At 38.2% G+C, this 19089-nt stretch overlaps 1 protein-coding gene across 10 annotated transcripts in view; it reads right to left on the bottom strand.

The window, feature by feature from the left end:
- RAPGEF2 (Rap guanine nucleotide exchange factor 2) overlaps nucleotides 1-19089 on the bottom strand; it is a 159240-nt gene that overhangs the window by 62337 nt on the left and 77814 nt on the right. The window contains exon 1 of one of the 10 annotated variants that reach the window (XM_072405992.1): nucleotides 9848-10663. The exons of 8 other annotated variants lie outside the window; for them this stretch is intronic. In XM_072405992.1, coding sequence (XP_072262093.1) covers nucleotides 9848-9984 — 137 coding nt within the window. In that variant the 5' untranslated portion in view covers nucleotides 9985-10663. Of the gene's footprint in view, nucleotides 1-2159; nucleotides 2178-9847; nucleotides 10664-19089 lie in introns of those variants that run through there. One more of the 10 variants, XM_072405993.1, reaches the window with a different exon arrangement.

Genomic DNA, 19089 nt, shown 5'->3' with positions numbered 1-19089 from the left:
TTAACAGTGGTATCGGAGCTGTCACTGGCAGGCTGCTTTGTGTCAAGCATGTACACCCACACACACTCAGGTGTATCATACACACTGATAAACACCACTCTCCTAAGAATAGACCTTCAGGTTTTAAGGCTGATTGATGATTCTCATAGGTTATGCCACTTAAAGCACTGAACTAAATTAAGCGTTATTAAAACAAATGGCTCATCTAATCAACAAAGTGTGATTAAAAGCACGCCATAACATACAAATGTAATATACTGTTGCCCACCCATTATGCTGGACACACAACAGCTCCAGATTAGCAGGAAAAGCTGATTACTGGATCAAAAACATATTTAGTATGATAAATTAGGTCAATGCTGTCCACACAGCAGGACACATGACAGATAACGGTTGCAGGGCTTTAAAACATAACCTATCACAATACCTTTCATCACAGAAATAAGCCAATAAATCAGAACAGAAAAAAACACATTTTACTTCTTAACATGAATGTGCTAAAACAACATAATGATAAAAGAGACAAATGCCAAATGCTAACATGCCAGAAAGGGCTAAAATACATTTATAATACCCAATGTTATTTTAGTCCTATAGATTTGTTACAATTTACAACAACCTTCCAGATTTCTGAAATTGATTTTTTTTATTTTTATTTTTTTTACAATTGAGACACTTTGCAAACCTTGAAAGTTTATGACCATACCCCTACTTAAAACAGAAAATGTCAGAATGAAAACACTGTAAAGAAAAGGAGAAAGCAGCACAGGTCGTCTTGTTATTTCAGTGAGGAGCACAGAGACCGAACTATTATATCTAAAGCTTAAATGAACGATGCTAAAAATATTAACTAACATCAAAATAATAAAAAATTCCTAACAAAATTTCGGTCTATTCACTAGTAGCAGATATAGAGTCTCCCACAGCCATGCAGTACACAAAAGCAGAGCCCCACCCCGAACAGAAATACGTTACGGCCTGATCAATATTGCAGAAGCAGGCATCCTACAATTCTGTAACTGCAGCTATTGCTTCTATCTAAAGCCAAGATCAGTTCTGAACCCATGCTACACACAAATGCCAGAAATGCGGATGCTTCACTTTAAATTATTATTTGTTGGCCCATGGAGTTTTACTGACTATGTTATGAATAGATCAACCCAAAAGGTTTTTAAAAAAAGAAAAAGAAGAGATCTAATTGCTGTGATGAACAAGAGATCCCTTTCTTTTCTAATGACGCATGGTATAGAAATGTTTGAACAGATATTAGCATCTGTTAAGAACCCTTTAATAACTGCAGCTTACATCCCAGCCCTAATTATCCCAAAGATAAGAAGTCGCGTTGACGTCAGGTTTTTTCTTAATACAGAGATTTTCCTAAGTTTGTAAAAAAAAAAATCTACATCTTCATTTTGTACAGACAGAACTGTTGAGCTACCATTAAAAAATGCATGAGAGCAGCTTTTTTAGCAAACCGCATTCTCCTTGACCCCATTCTGACAAAAGCTATGGTGCTTCCTTCATCAATACATACTTTCAGCTTTTCTAATGCTTCCACAAGCCTTTCAAGTGGAGCTTCTCCTGGGTCTGACATGACTTGTTTAACTTTGCAGGGAATTAAAACGCTTCTGTGTTGCTACAGGAAGTTTACTCTGCCAGATTTTACTGCCTCAGCCAGCCACAAAAATCTGAAGGTTTCCAATCACTGTGCAAATGTTTCAGCATTGCAAAGAAAGGCCAAGCATTGTCAGAAATAACAAGGTAGTCTAGCGGGTAGCAAATAAAAAATCAGCATAATGAGCAAACAATTCATCTTCACTTGGTTTGTGCTTTCAGCTCAATAAAAAAAAATATAGATTTTTGTGTGCATGGCCAAATTGAGCAGCAGGTCCACCTAGGTGCCACTAAACGCTCCCAAGAATGCAGTGGATTGTTTTAACACCATTGCCTGATTTTCTAAGGTGTGTAATTAATGCAGTGGTGAAAGAATGGCTTGAGGTGATGCGTTGGGTTGAACATAGGCAGGTAAAGTACACATAATGTTGAGAGTTTTCAAGTGGAGCTGGCTGAAAGCATCTAAGTTGTTTTAACACACAAAGGATATCTGTTTTACTTTGCAAGGAAAGCACAATGTTGTTATTGTGATCCCAACTTCCTACCAAACAGAGCAGCCATGTCTTTAACCCCCAGGATGCTGGCTGGATTATGTAGTTGAAGCAAACCCTTGACGTGCTTATTCTTCCACCCATAATCCTCAAGCCAGCAAATGTTCTGGCAAGAAAAAGAACTCCGCAACAAGCAGATTGTATTTTGTTTTCACCTGGGCAAAAAGAAAAATAAATATCAGAAGTACATTTGCACTGGCTTTTTTTTTCATAATGTTTCCAAAAAGTGTCTATTTAGTTCAAGGGGAGCGGTTAGGAGCTTAGTTGAGCCCGCAATAGAATTCTGCAGTCAACTGCAAGTCTGAAATCACCCTTCTAACCAAACTAAAAAAAAAAAAAAAAAAATTAAAAAAAGAAGGGGGGGGGGGGACACAAGTTGAAAGGAGACATGTGCCACTGCCAAAAAGGATATCTGTGGGACACTGCTAGACATGAAGGATACAAAACAGAGACAGGGACTCCAAACCAGGATCATCAATAATCGAGTAAATAGGCCTCAGGAGGCCACGATTGGAGATTAGACCTCCCTGCTTAACACGTGTTCCAAACTAGAAAGCTGTAATAGAAAACATTACAAACCCGTCCTACTGTAAATCCAAAATCAAAGGGAAAAATCCCACACAGCATTACCCTATTCATCTTATCCTGAATTAACGGATAATAATTTTAATTATCAAAGACCAACCAAGGAAGGGAAAAAGGAATCAGGAGAGATTATTTACTTTATTTCAAAATTCAGGATTAGTGCAGCTATTATTGTCCTGTCTTTGTGTTCATTTCTGAGTAGTGTCTCTGGAGAAGAGATTCACAGTGCAATAGCAGAAAGTGCCAGGATGAGCAAAGGCACAATGATCTGCTTGTATAACATATTGATGTGCTTTATAAAAGATCACAATTAACAATCATAGTTTGCTCAATAATAGTCTCTTACTGAAATGTTAAATTCTATTGTAATAATGGTCAGCTCATTGTGATTTCATTTAACACAATGATGAATTCCTGGTTAAAAATACCAATAAAAGGTAATTCATAAAAACACGATTAGTATATAAGTTATTAAACTGTGTATTACTCTCTGCCTCTGGTAACCCCCAACATAACAAAACCCAGACTAGGACATAGAGTTATCACTAGCCAATCGGTCTACAGGTAACAGGCACCGTGCCAATAAAAGGACAGCGCAGGGACAAGTCAGCAGTGTGCGGCTATTCTTTCTCTGTCCAATCAGAAGGTTGGCAGTGTGTTTGAGTCTTGCTGTAGTGCTGTATGTAGAAAGGAAGATCCAGACCTAATTATGTTGTCTGGGAGGAGTGGCTGGGTCATAGAAAACAAGCACAGAACTGCAAAACCCTCAACACGTAAAGCTTCCACCTAATGTATATTGCTGCTTACCAGAATTCAGCCAAGTTCATGGCTATGATAAGAATGAAGAAGAACAAATAATATAAATATCTGTACACTAAGCAAAATTAAAAAATATTTTTGAATAAAATTTATCAAGGCAATATATTTACAATTTTAGGCATTCTGAAGTTTTAACTAAGAAAATAATTAAGTCAACAGTTCATCCCATATTATGCAACATCATGAATTGCAAAGACATACAGAGCATGGGATAGTGCAGATTTTTGTTTATATTGGTCAAAAACAATCATGTAAATAACAGGTATTCAACAAAAATAATAATCTGAGCCATACCAGACATTTATTGCACTGCTTTACCAAGCTTTAGGTGCCAGGGGCAAGGAAATGGTTCATTATTTTCATACACATAAAACAAAGAAAAATGTTTTCAATTTAAGGAACACAAATCTTGCAGATATACACGTTACATTACTTTTTTTTTATTTTGGGAAAGAAAGGGACTTCTTCATGATCCAATTTAGCAAGCTGGGGACAGGAAGGCATCAGCAGTGTATTCTGAAATTGTCTGCTAAAAATGTGGGGTCATCAGCTTGGCTGTAATGTGTGCCCGAGGGCTGTGTAACTCTCAGGAATCAATGGATAAAAAAAGCGCAAATTCCTTAAGCAAATTCCTTAAAAAAGGCTATTTTATGCTAAAAAAAAATTGTAATTGTTTCTTTGTTTTTATCATTATATTGGTTAATATACAAAAGGATTTTTGCATTTAACTACAAAAATTTACATTAACAACCAAAGATCCACTTGATTGACAATTGATTTATATTACTATGGTTCAATATAATAACCAATCTATAAAACAAATGTGTCTTGTCTTTCAAAAATGATGCAAAAGCTAAACACAATTTTTGATTCCACATTGTTGTTGAAAATATTGCACAGCGTATACCCTGTGTTGTATGTCAGTTGTATTGTATTTACATGTTTGCCTGTAATTCAGATAGAAAAGACTGGCAAAAGTGAAGTCGAGATACCATAAGGTTTAAATTGGAAAGGGCAAGTATCTACCCTGTCAGCAGAACAAAATTCCCTATTTAAATGAACTTCTTTCAACATGTAGGGCTGCAGGCAACATCCAACCTAACACTATTTTCATCTACACATTAGGCCTACAAACACAACCCTTCTACTATCTATGTATAACCTTGTAACATGAGAAGACAAAATCTGTGTCATTATTAGACACCTAATGAAAAAGTTCACTTTCCTCCAACATACAAGCTGGGGTTATAAATGACACATACTACTAAAACTTATAGCACAATGCTGGTTAGTGGTCAACCAAGGACAGAGTTGTGCTAAAATAACTTGAATGTCGATATACAAAATAATTGTTACATATCTGGCTTTTGATTTTTTTTTTCTTTAAACCATCTGTGACATTTGGACAAAGATATCAAGGATTGGGGGTTGCTGGAACAGAAAGCCACAGATGCCAAAAAAAACCTGATAAGGATTCTATCTTACCATAAAGATCACATGTAAAATTTCTCCTTATGGGATGTGCCATGTTACCTTCTGATCAAATCATTATAAATATATCTTTCTGAAATGCATGACATCATTTGTTTATTATTAAGATATTTACCAATTTTATAAGTAATTCATAAATAGTTGCACTTGGAAAAAAAAAGATGAAACAAATGCAATAATGGTAACAAAATAAGCTACAACCCAGTAAGAGAGCATGCAGAGATGGATAGGTTACTGTAGTATCTACTCGTAGAATATCCTTAAATGAACTTTCATAATTTAAACAGGGTGTGTGGAGACTGTTTGAAAGGGATTCTGAATGAGATATTCTGTTTTTGCAGAAAGCTTGACAAATAGGTCTACAAAAAGCAAAAATTAACTACTTGAGCACTGCTAAAAATAAAACCATATGTGTGTCATCTCTTTGCGTCCTATTAGATTTATGATTGCACAGCCTCTCATATTACTATACCAGATCAGAACAGTGAGTTACATTCATAAAAACCATTTGGTGCAGAGTGCTGTTTTCTGACATTCTTACAACAGAGGTAAAGCAGATCCATTTCAGAGCCATGCTCAGTTGCAAAAGTCAATTACAGTTCAAGAACCGCCCCATCTGACATCAGACAAAGTCCAACTCTGGGCTTTCCAGGTCCATACTTTTTTATAGACCTGTCAAAGCATTAATAAAACAAAAATCTCTATACATGACATTTTTTAATCTGCTTCAGAGACAGATTTCCATGTGCAGCTCACAGATGCTAATCCTGCATAGTGGCATCATGTAATGACAAGACTCTGCTTAGTGCATTTTTATGTAAGTCTAGAATGGAACCTTGATATCCTTAATCAGTATGTGGGTTGAATGATGTTGGGTGTCAGAAATAATCACTGCTCAGTGGATCAGAACCAAGTAAGCCTGTGGGTGAAAGTGCCAGAGGCTGGTTGAATCTAGCAGATAGGGCCAAATATTTTAAAGCTTTTCTTGGGGGGTAACGTTTTCTTAGACAAAAGTGGAGATGAGCGTTAAAGTATATTCTAAGTCATTTTTGTTATTAGGACTGTTAATGCTTAAAACCAGAGCCAGGTTTGTAGCTCTCACTTACTCTAATTTTCCTGGCTTCCAGGCCACTTTCCTTGAGGAACCAAGGTGGAAAACAAAACATGAAGTGCACCAACAAATACTCTGAGCTGTGAAAAGCTACAGGAGAAAAATATGCAGGTTCTGCCTTTTTTGACCCTCACTGCTGAAGCACCAAGGTGGCAACCTTTTCTGCCAACTTTATGTCTGGCTCAGGACTACTGTAAAACTTTGGATCTCCTATTACTTTCTGGGCAGGTAAAAATGGTCACCAGAAAAAATGAAGGGGACGCACATAAAGCAATATAAACCCAACAATGTTTTTTCCTGACAGCTCCCCTTGAAAGTGGTCACCCACACACAAAAAATGGTCATATGATTTTCTTCAATATAATGCTTATACATGGATTTTGAATGATTATTCCGGCAGAACACAAGATGCATGTATCTAGTATTCATTAAACAGAGATAAACAGACATAACAGGCTGCTCCCAACTCTAAATTATTGTGGACTTCTCTGTGTGACAACATGTAGGGGAAATCGAATTTGTGCACGGAATATGGGAACTACAACATGCTGCTGAAAGATACTATATAAAGAGATGTCCCAGAACACTTGTATCACAGACCCAACCGTAAACAAAACCAAAAAAAAAATCTATACAAATAAAACAATTTCCACACAGCACAAGGCTTTAAAACAATTGTACTAAACTTCTCAGCGACAGAGACAGTGCACAGCTTCCAAAGTTACCTAAAACCAGATCAGGCAATTATAAAACTAATTAGAATGTAATCAGTAAACAAATATCCAGCAGTGATGAATTCAACTCTGTGAAAAGAGAGGTTTATGTTTCTCTCTCACGGAAACTCCATGGCTCATAGAACACACAGCCCCAACTTTCATTGGAGACCAATCCATAGTATCATTGCTTTGTTATGCAGTACTGAATAGAATGGATGATCAGCAGGGAATTACAGCAATGTTACTGCCCTGCCCTCTTCTTGCACAATCAGGATTAGGAGGGTGATAGGAAAGTGCTGATAAGAAGTGATTCATATAGCACAAGTCTTTTCTATCACTTACCTAATAAGGCATTTTTTGCACTACTAATATTGCTGGACATGCACATTGTACCAACAATATTGTATAGATATAGTAAGCCAAGTATTCTACTTCTATAATGTTGGAAAAATAATGTGCAACACAATACAGTAGCTAATTTTCTAAACATTTTTCAACAGTGTTAAAAAGGCAGTTCACTAACAGCTATTATAAAGCAAATTAGGTGCACATTATGTGTTGTGTTTAGTTTTCTGCACTCAACAACAGGAAAAAAAAGATGCTGGTCTGCCTCCGCATAGCATTCTATTCACACAAGCACATATAAAGAAGGACAACATCTCCTTTCTTTATACATACAGGATATTATACAAGGAAAACTACTAGATCATCATTAGGGCTGTACTACTGCTAACAAGGCCATGCAAAAAAAAATGAGACTCCAAGCACCCCTCACAATAGTATAAAAGTAAACAGATGAGCAACAATCAGTTTTTGGCCTCATTAGTGGAAACTATCAAACTGCGGGATAATATCTGCCATTTTAATTCATTATCTTTACAATAAAGAATAAAAACAAAATGTAAACTATAGAATAGTCTGTGCTCCATAGACAACAGCAATCTTTAGCCATCAGTCCTTTAATGGAATGATCACTCAGGTCAAGAGACAGCTACACAGACACACCAATTTGACTTAAATCAATCACGAATGTTCATCTCTTGTGATGAAAATCTAGCTTCCATACAAAGCTTTATAAACAACTTTCCAGAAAGAAACATGGCTACCACAAGGCCCCTCCTCTTAGTACCTTCAGTATTTCTTGGTCAGTGACCTATAACAAGTATGCATCTAAAAAGAGTCAGTGCAATGTCCTCTCCTCACCTATTATCTGCACACTTGTGCATGTACTGAACTCTGCGTGTCAGCATGATATAAAGACGGCATGAAGTGTGCACTGGCAGCCTCCATGTTTCCCTATGGCTAATAAACACCTACCGTATAACATATCACATGCATTACAGCTATGTTTTTACAGCTTTTTCTCTGAAACCCATGGAAATAATAAATTAAATACACATTGCCTAATTGTTACTATTTTTAACCTAAAAAAGTACACATATTTCATAAGAACAGAAACTGTCTAGGTATCAGTCTGCATGATTTGCAGAAGTACTCCCCATATGTGCTGACACTATATGAAACATTGTGTGACCAAATTTGCATGTAAAAGTGAAGTTGCCTTTGTAGCATAACCACAATTCCAGCTAAACTATTAAAATTTAGAAAAACAGAAAAGTGAAGTGACTCCATTGAGCAGAAATGGAAACAATCAACAGCAGTCTTATGGAAGTGGTGGAGGGATAAAAAATATCCTGACTGACCAAGTCTTTTATATCGCATTATAGGAGAAAATAAAAAATAAGGTGCTCAGAATTACAGGGTTGCCAGCAGAAATCTGCTCCTAATCAGATTGCGCATCCCATTTAGGAGAACAGTTGAGTGGTAAGGTTAGGAGCCCAGCATTTAGCGGCGGACATTGATTCCCAGCATGCCTGACTTGCAGGAAGCTTTCGGAGAGACTGTAAATAGACAGCATGACTGGCAGGGAACTGGCAATCTTGTATTGTGGCTGGACACTTGCCATTAATATTCCTTCCAGCAACACCTCCTCTATTCAACCATTTCAATTGCAAGGTAATGAGCAGGGCCAGCTTTCAGAAACCTTGGTGTCTTACTTCTATTGAAAAGATATGAAGAAAGAAAATAATATATACCTTTCTTTCAGAGATCATTTAATGGCAACTTTCTGCATCTCAATATGCTCTACTATTTGATATAAGAGAAAAATATTGCATAGGGCAAGCAACAGAATACAAACAAGTACTGTCCCATTCCAGACCTGCAGTATATCCCTCGGTACAATGCAAAATGTGCTTCGACAAATGGTTTACAATAAGATGTTTTACTCTTCAGACTAAGTGATATAGCTCAAAGGTTTTATTAGCCCACATATGGCAAATGCTCTGCAACCAACAACATATTCAAAGCATAAGATGTTTTCATACTCACTGCAGATTATAGGAGAAGGGTGATCAAGAAATATGCAGTGTTCTGGTATTTAGGAGAGTATGTTATATTTATGTCTATCAATGGGATTTGGCATTAAAATCAATCGGATCTGACCTGCAATTATTTACAGCATCAGGTTAAACAGAATATTAATTATGATAATGCAGGCAATAGATTCAGCAATGCCCTGATAAATGCTTAAAGTTGTATTTACACATAGTTTTGTGCCAAAACAAAGTGTGTGTATAGACACAACCATGGATCAGAAGGAGATAATCTCCATTAATTAACATGTCTTTTGTATTTAATTATCCTAAAAGACATGGGAGACATACCAAATTAGCATTTAGAATAGAAAAGATCTGCAAGAGACAAAGCAGGTCAGATTACTTTTCAAAATGCTACTTTATCCTGGACTGTGTGAAATAAGCAATAGGGTATTACAAAAAAAAAAAAAAAATAGTAAAACAATGTATATATGCTTAGATATGCTTTAAATTCCAATGCAATTTGTAAAAAAAAAAATAAAATAAACAAAGAATCTGCAAACATTTCTACCACATTCTTACCATGGACTATGATCTATAGCTGTAGGATATTTCATTAAACTTTGTTTCCTTTTTGGTAACACAGGTGAGGTTCTGCACTCCAAATCTGTAAAAACTGCATCTGAATCCCACTTTTCAATCTGGTGGATTATATCCATGGAAAGCTCCCTTAGTACTGCATTTCATACCTGGCAATTGAAGTGGCAGTCAGACAACCAGCATTTACTATAACAGGAAAATTGTCCAATAATGTATCCAGAACACAAGCCAAGGTCTGTAAGCCGCCCTAGAAATGTCAGACGATCTTATGAATCCTCCTGAGCAGTGAAAGCAGGAATAAGTAGTTAGATGAAAACTTCTGACGAAGAAAATAAAATCCAATGGATCCCTTCATAGCTTCCCAGGCATGATTCCAGCGTTTCAAGCATTGCAGACAGCGTGCAGGGCAGATGAAGCCAAGTCTCCCAGAGATGACGTATTCAGGGATATGGAAGTGGTTGCTTGTTTTTCCTTAATTCTGCTGAAATGCTAACCAAGGTATGGAGATAATTAAATGTCTGTATCACCACACTGAATGCAAATCTTCCCACAGAGAGCAGGGCGTTCCTGTGCAGCTGGATGGGAGCTGGTCAGGACTTTGAGATGTTCTGGCTTGCTGTCCTATGCTCCCATGAAGGAAACAGTGGTGTAACACAGAAGCTCCAACTACTGTATGTTCTGTCACCACTGTTCCCTTGTTCAGGGCCTCTGATTTCACATTCCTGTTTGGCAGTCAACTAACTCTGGAATGTCACTTCTCAGGCCTGGAATGTAAACTTGTTCATCAGAGTAAAAGGAATCTCTGTGCTCCAACCCCCACACCATCTACAAGCTCCATCATCACAGGAATGATGGGAAGGGGGAGGGCGATTGAACACTTCTCAGTAGGGAGGAACCTGTGAGACATGAGCTGCTTTACTCACCTGCCACAGGAAGTGTTACTGGAGCTGCTAGATTACAGTGAAAGTGAGGATATTCATCTCTGATTCACCTCCTCCCATTTCATCACACAGCAGACTGCTCAAAACCTTTACAATTACACATAAATTACCTGTTATAAGAGGTAACAATGAGGCTTATTGAAATGGTATGGTGACAAGTCAGCCTTGTTGAAAAGGAAAACATTACAGAGACCCATCCGAGAAACATTACAATGACCTAATATTGGCTCCTCGGAGTTAATGCTGATCCTAATACTGACAACTCAAAGCAGCAATCTGAGGTACCTGAACTATATACAATTTAAATAAGATAACCTATGTAAGAAACCTATTCCTCCTGAAGAGCACCACATTGTCTATTTATAGTGTAAAGAAACACACTTGACCTTCAACAAACCACAATATACTTACATACATCAGTGTAATGTATGTATGTGTGAAATGTACGTTATATGTGTACCCTACATTGCTCAAACAATTGCAGTCACATTAAGCAATGAGGATTGTTAACAGACCATTCAATGGTGTGGATTAACAATGGCTGCATGGATGTAAGGAGAGTCTGCATTGGTTACAAGAAACCAATAAGTTTTTTACTTCCATTAACACTTTAGGAGTTGCTGCAAACACCACAGGGAGCACCCAATTCAGTACTTTTAACAAGAGACTTTGTAGGGCTAATTAGTAATAAAGTACTCAAAGAAAAAAAAGGATTAAAGTAAACCTTTCACAAAGCTGGAAGATAGTATTTTTTTTTAAACCAAATTCAATTTGTTTAGAGATACAGCTAAACTCATTTTAAATACAAATCTTTTACTCTCGGCCATGCCCTCTCAAGGCTCCCTGTTGGTTCTTTACCATGACAGGTAGCCTGACTGATCTCAGAAGGGGGTGGTATACTCATTTTTTGTTATTTCCACTAACATTGATATTATTAACACAGTATTTATATAGCACCAACATATTACACCTTGCTTTACAATGTCCATAGTCGTGTGACTAGATGTTCCTCAAAGGGCTGACAACCTAATGTCCCTACCTCAGTCATATGTTAATGTCTTTATAAGAAGACATTAACACATGATTTTATGTTAATTTTTATATATGTTATTTTTAATATGGTCCAAGGTCAATTTTGGGGGGAAGCCATTTAACCTAACTGCATATTTTTGGAATGTGGGAGGAAACCGGAATACCCATAGGAAACCAACACAAATACGGGGAGAACCTGCAAACTCCATGCTGATAGTGTCCTGGTCGAGATTCAAACCTGGGACCCAGCGCTGCAAAGGCTAACCACTGAGCCACCATGCTGTCAGCTATTTCAATTGGAATATTACAATACAGACAAGAATGTCGATAACACTTTTAGCCTCAAACTCAGCAGCGTTCAGAAGACTTGCCTTGTGACTCAATCACATGATGACTGGGAACAAATTCCAAGACTAAGAATCTGTTCATTATAGAATACAAACTGCTGCTTTAGAACAATATTGTTCTAAGCATACCTAGACTCAGAATTTTCACCACTTTATACTACTTCCCTATGTCACGCATCCCGGGAAGCTCTTGGGTGCTCCTTCTGCGTATGCCTGAGCACCCCGGACATGTGCAGAAGGAGTCCTTTCGTCAACAGGCGAGGGGGGCAATCTCACGCATGCGCAAGTTTACCCCCCCCCCCCAACTACGACAGCCGATCTCACGCCTGGGTTGGGCAACGCAGTAAGAAGAACCCAGAAGAAGAGGAGAAGATGGCGGCGCCAGCCCAAAGACGGATACTGGGACGACGCAGGACCTGACTTAAGAAAACTCTGGACCGATCGACTGAGCTGCGGAATTGAAGGCAAATGTATTTTTTTTTTTTTTGTTTTGGACGTTTTTGGAGTTTAGTTCCTTTTTAAATGCTATCACTGAGAATTAGGAGGAGGATATAGAACAGCAACAACCTAATGTTGTCTAATGAAATGTATTGTCGATATTAAAGAGTTACTGGCACCTGATAATCTCCAAAGATATGTTTGTCCAAAATCCTGCTGATTAATATTATGTCATCCTAAATACTGCATTCTACAAATAGGACAACATGTGTTATTAGTAATTTCAGACTGAGAAAACCAGTCAATATTTGTGAAAGCAGAGTGAAAAAATATGCTGTCTAGGTGTGAAAATGAAAACATGATGTCTGTGAAATGTGAATGCAGAACAATACATATGTGTACCTATAGGCTGGTAAATCAATCCAGGCCTTACCTTTACTGAACTCAGTAACACTGCTGCAGCTGCACTCTGAATTATACAGCTTCACACTAAGTGCATAGGTGTCTTCCTGATTGCACTGCAGCCTTGGGTTTCTTTTTTGTTTTTTGCGCATTTAAGTTTTTGGTGCATATTTCCAATCTTAAAACCACAGAAAGACTTTTCTACAGGAAATCAACTGCTTTAGTGAATCACAAAATCTGTGCACTTAAAATTCACACTAAATCACACTGAAAGAAAATGAGCCCTAAAAGAGGACTATGAGTCCCCCTAACACTGAAGCCAGCATCTACCCATAGTACATTCTCCTGTAAACATTCAACCAGAGGAACATGTGAAGACAAGCTTACACTAAAGGACATGCCACAATTACCATAATTACATACAAGTCCTGCTTTTCCAGAATAGACAAGAAAGGTTAGGTGTAAAGAAGAATTTCCAGTTTTTAACACAATTTGTTTTACATTTCCTATTGTACTGTACTGTAAAATGTATTATATGGAAGCCTTTCATTGCAGCACAATCTATCAGACTCCTTAAGGTTGTCAGGAAAGAGATACAACCACCAGCAGATTAGCAGCTGCATATCTTGGCCTAGGTGGCATCTATGATTGTCCAGGAACCGACAACTCACAGCCAGCCCCAGTTATAATATCTATAGACCAGCCTTTCCTTGCCTTTTTATATTTATTTATTTATATATGTCATTGTTACAGATAACCAAAAAAAGATCAATGTCTCACTTAGACTGATCCAAAGGGCACAAATTGGTCATTGCTCGAGGAATTGTAGGAACCCTGGTTGAGAAACACTGCTATAGACATCTCACCAATTTTAATCAATGCTTTGAAATCAGGCAAAAGGAGGAGGTAGTGAACAAAGTACACCTCATGCCAGGCAGTCCTCAGACAAGCATTGAGTTTGTTTCCAAGCACTTTAGGAATGAATGGTATGGGGATATCTGTCCATCTTTGGGCAGCACTAGAAAAACAGCTTAAACCCGCATACACACGTGCAATTCTTGTCGTTGGAAAGGATCTTTCACAATCCTTTCCAATGATAAGAACCGCAAAATGCATTAACGAGTGCTGTACATACAGCACCGTTCTGCTCTATGGAGAGGGGGAGAGCGACGGAGCAGCACCCAGCTGCGCGCTCTCCCCCTTCCTTTGCATTAGGATCGCTCGTCGTTCATCGTCCGTGGATCCGCCAGGATGGATCCAAGGACGATGAACGACCTGGGCTGTACACACGCCAGATTCTCGCCCGATATCTGGCCGATGCCGATTATCGGGCGAGAAAAATTTGACGTGTGTACGTAGCTTTAGTACAAAGGCACCAATGATTACTCCATGATGGCAATCCCCGCTGTTTCACATGAAGTAGTATGTACAGGGACAACAGGCCCAGAGACGGAACTTTCAACGAAGCAACTAGAACCTGTGCATTTATATGCTGATACATTCTCTAACAATTGATCAACCCCCAGCATTTCTTTGCAGTTTCAAAAATCAGTAAATGCTTGCATAGATTCCTCTATGAGTGGGGCCAACCATTCACCTATGATATAATCTCATCTTCCCCAAGAACATTGTTCATGCCTAACTAAATTACATGAAAAATAATAAATTCCTTTCTATTTACACAATTTTTAAATCATCTTTTCTTTCCTTTTGAGTTTCTCATGATTACATACTATTCATGCACACCAGAAGACAGATGCTACATGTCTGTCTATTGTTGGCTGCCCAGGTATATATGACCATTAGGACACTCAGGAAAAATATCTTTACCACGCCCCAGCAGTGCAAAATAAACACATTTAGGAGCAATAGTCATTCAATGTGTCTGGAATAGAATAGAAACTCACAGCAGGCGGATTGTTCACCTGACGGGTAAACACTGCACAGAATAGACCACAGAAACAATAGCATACCACCTGAACTGAGAACAATGAAAATGCTGGACACTCTCTCAACAGATTTACAAAGATATCAGCCATCTGCCTAAAATGCGCATACCTCTGATAACATTAAAAACATGCTAAAAGGGGTTTGTGTCACTTCAAGTTTAAAAGAGCCAGAGAACAATACACTTACTAAATGTTTTCAATAAGTTGCTGAGCATATTTACATCAACCTGGCCTATCATATATAATTAGAGGACAAGATGTCCAGTCTAGGAGCCAAAAGGCAATTTTTTTTAGAACAACATATATCACCCAATTTACATTATTTTGGGGTAAATTTCAATAACTTCTTTATGTGTTGTGCAGCAGGAAGTGTAGAAAGTTCCCCATTCAAGAGGAAGCAATAAACCCAATAACAAATACAATACATACTCATTTAAATTGAAACTCCAGAAATCTGATGATGTAAAAAAAGAAAAAAATTCCATCAAATTTACCAGATTTTGCAAGTTTTTTTTATACTTTCTGTTACTGCAGGATCTGATCACATCCTTAAAAAGAAAGTAGTCAAGCCTAACTAATGACGGGTACACATACATATGAATTTCTAATTCTAAATTCCCCAGCTTCATTGAAATCGGTTCTGTAATATGCACAAGGATTTGGCTGGTGTCAATGCTTAGGTCTGCAGAACACTTCAGGGCATCGTGCCACTTGATCAATGTGGGTGGTCTGTGCACAGTCCAATGATGTGATGGGTGTAGACTAATGCCAGGAAATGCCAGAGGAAAAGCAACCAAATGCTTTACTATACTACTAGCTATTACTGACTCATAGCTTACCAAATATTTTGGGGCCATAATAAAACAAACTTGGACAAAACTCCACTGTGAACTTTATTTCCTGTCACAGCAGCCCAGCGGCATCAGACAGTGATATGTCATGCACATGTTGCATCCACATAGCTACTGCATACCAGATTCATGAGCTCAACTGCGTCTGACAGCTGTACATTATCAATTTGTGATTATGTGGCAGGCCTTCAAGTGCAAAGAAGGGCAAATACAGGCGCATATTTCTATTGGAAATATGCACCTATTTCTATTGCCACATAATATAGGGGATAAGGAAATTTGTTCTTGTGACACAGCAAATATAAGATAAACCGTTGTGCACAAATTACCCAAAATGTGAATGCACCTGGATAAAATCCATGGGAACCATATTGCACGTAATGCTGGTAAGAGAGAGGGGAAAGATGTGCTAAAGGAGTAACTAAATGAAAATCAGGACATTTGGAAGACCACTACCTTCTCCTAGGATGTCCTTATGTATTAGGTCTAATGAACTGTCCTGGTCTGTATGATTACAGATTTCATGTGATTCGCCATCTGCTGGTAAAAAGAAGTACTGGCACACAGTATGCTTATTCCCTGGGGTAACAGCTGTATTGCTGAAGTTAATCCTCAGTCTTCAAAGAACTTCATAATCACAGCAGGAAGAGGGTTGCTATTATTTACTAGGGGGTTACAGACACAGGATGAAACAGGATGTTTAAAGGGAGGTTTAAACTTATATTGGACTTCCCCTTTTGGTAAACTTTTCATATTCCAATGTAAAAATCCAGTGACATATATAAAACAAAGCACCTGAAAACATAATAACATATAGCATCTTTCTTCAGGAACACCCATCGCTTGGGCGTTCAAAGTGAATGGAATTGCTGAAGTCTCCCAAGCCTTGAATTCGTTTATAAGTATGTCCACTATAGTGACTGACGGCTTGGCAAGGAATAGGGGATAAGCCAACGCTTGGTGTTCTTGGCATTGTTTGAACTTTGCATGATGATGATTATTATTAAACTGTATTTAAATAGCGCCAACATATTACACAGAATTGTACATCAAATAGGGGTTTTAAATGACAGATACATACAGCACAGGGCTGGAAAGGACCCTGACTGATAAAGCTTGCATTAATCATTTTCTTGACTTTTTAAAATTTGAGGACAAATGCAAATGTATGAAAGCACCACTGTGAGCTGTAACTTTCACTAATACCAATTTAATAAAATAATATTTGTAATTATTATGTAATCTGTGTACAAAGATTTATTTTTTGTGTGAGGGACTTGTTATATATACTCCCCCACTGCCTGTCTTATTGATCACATAGGGATTTCGTCCTTTTAGGTAATAAGTGACTAAGGCTACGTAAACATGTCAGATGATTCTCACCCGATAATAGACTCATATCTGACAAGAATCTGGCATGTGTACAGCCTTGTCGTCCATCCTGGCAGATCCACGGAAGAGGAGGGAGCGTAATGAAAGTGAAGGGGAGAGAGCGCAGCAGGGTGCCGCTCTGTTTTTCTCCTCCTCCCTTCTCCATAGAGCAGCACAGTGCTGTATGTACATAGCTCGTTCATGCATTATGCAGTCTCTTGTCGTGGGAAAGAATCGTGAAAGATCCTTATATTTATTGCACTTGTATATGCAGCCTAATTCTTCCCAATAACCCAGGAGGATCCTTTTGCAGGCGTGCCAAAAAGATTCCCCTCACTCCCGGTCCCAGTGACCCATAACCTCCCCAATAGGATCAAAACCTACAATAACAGCTAACAGTAACTACAAGCACTCCAATAGACAGTGGCTCCAAAGGGTAAAAAAAAAAAAAAGTAGCAAGGATGCATACTTAAAAACTTAAACATAAAGAACACCACACAGCTCAGGCACGAGCGGTTAGCAGTTTATTTGGGATGAAATCGCCTGTTCTTAAGAAGTAGGAACCTTGTTTGTGCTGTAAGATCAATAGTTTAACCAGAATAAAAGAGAAGTTCTCATTTAAGAGAACTGCGTTATATCACCATACTGCAACATCAGATTTTACTAACTGATTATACTATCACATCTGTAACCGCAACTTCAGGTCAGGGACGTTGCCACCCATGAAAGGACCCTAACAAAGGAATGTTCACTGCTCTATAATCTGTTTAATGTATCAAGTCTAAATTAAAACTGATAGAAATCATTAATGAAAACGGATAACATTTTACATATAGCATGAAAATGGGAAGGACATTAGGCAGAAACATTAGAGAAGTAGGAAAAGAGAAGTATTGGTCAGTAAACAAATTATCAGCAAATTCAAAGAAAGAAACTAAACATCCTTCAGCTGAAGTGGGAATAACTAAAATTAATTGTAATGAAGTAAAAGTAGAAAACCCACACAAACACGGGGATAACATGCATATTTCATGCAGATAGTGTCCTGGCCGAGACTGCTAGCCACTGAGCCATCTGTGTCGCCCATATCTGGTCTGTTATAGAACACCTCTGGGAGCATTTGTACCTAATTTGAAGACAAGAGACCCGGAAAACAATACATTGATATCTGGGGCCACACAAAGAAGGCTAAACATATTCATTCTGGGGCAGAGAATTACGTTTTGCCTGTACTCTTCCCATCTGAGGGGGGCACAGATTTTGAAGAAACTCTTGAGTAAATGAAGCATGACAATATATATGAGGTCCTTCTACAAGACAGCCAGCATTCAAGGAGAAGGAATTTTGCAAAGGGTAACTTTATAAATAGCACTCATATAATTATAAATGTTATGCTGACAATGTTAGAAGAAAACTACACAGGGCAGGCAGAATTTCAGTGTATTTAGGGGAACTTCCAAGTGTTGGGAAGACGTGCTATTTTGAGTTCCTCTTTTGCTGCGGCACCTCATAATCTCTTCCTATTTCTTTGACACGCTTTAGTCAGGAGACCGCCCTGAGGTTACCGCTGTATCCACAGTGACCTCTTCATAGCAAAGTGACATGGCCATTTCTCATGCGTCTTCCTGGTGAAAGCTCTACAGTACTCTGTTAAACCCCTTTTACCCTCCACTGCTATTCTCTGCGTGTCTTCTCCTCAGATCTTTTAGAAATCAGTCTCCAGAAAGAGCAATCCCCCCCTCCTCTCAGTTCAGTTGGTGGCATCCTGCAGTGCCATTCTATTCTTTTCTTTCACTAACCAGTCACTCAGAGTTTATTACTCAAAGTCTTGGCTGATAAATTGAAGACTAGTTCTCTAGCTTTGCCATTCTATGCACATAGCACTACGATAGA

Source organism: Pyxicephalus adspersus, chromosome 3, assembly GCF_032062135.1.
Source record: "Pyxicephalus adspersus chromosome 3, UCB_Pads_2.0, whole genome shotgun sequence".
NCBI classification, from domain to species: Eukaryota; Metazoa; Chordata; class Amphibia; order Anura; family Pyxicephalidae; genus Pyxicephalus; species Pyxicephalus adspersus.
The sequence above is the reverse complement of the archived record's forward strand: the minus strand, read 5'-3'. Positions and strand labels throughout refer to the sequence as shown.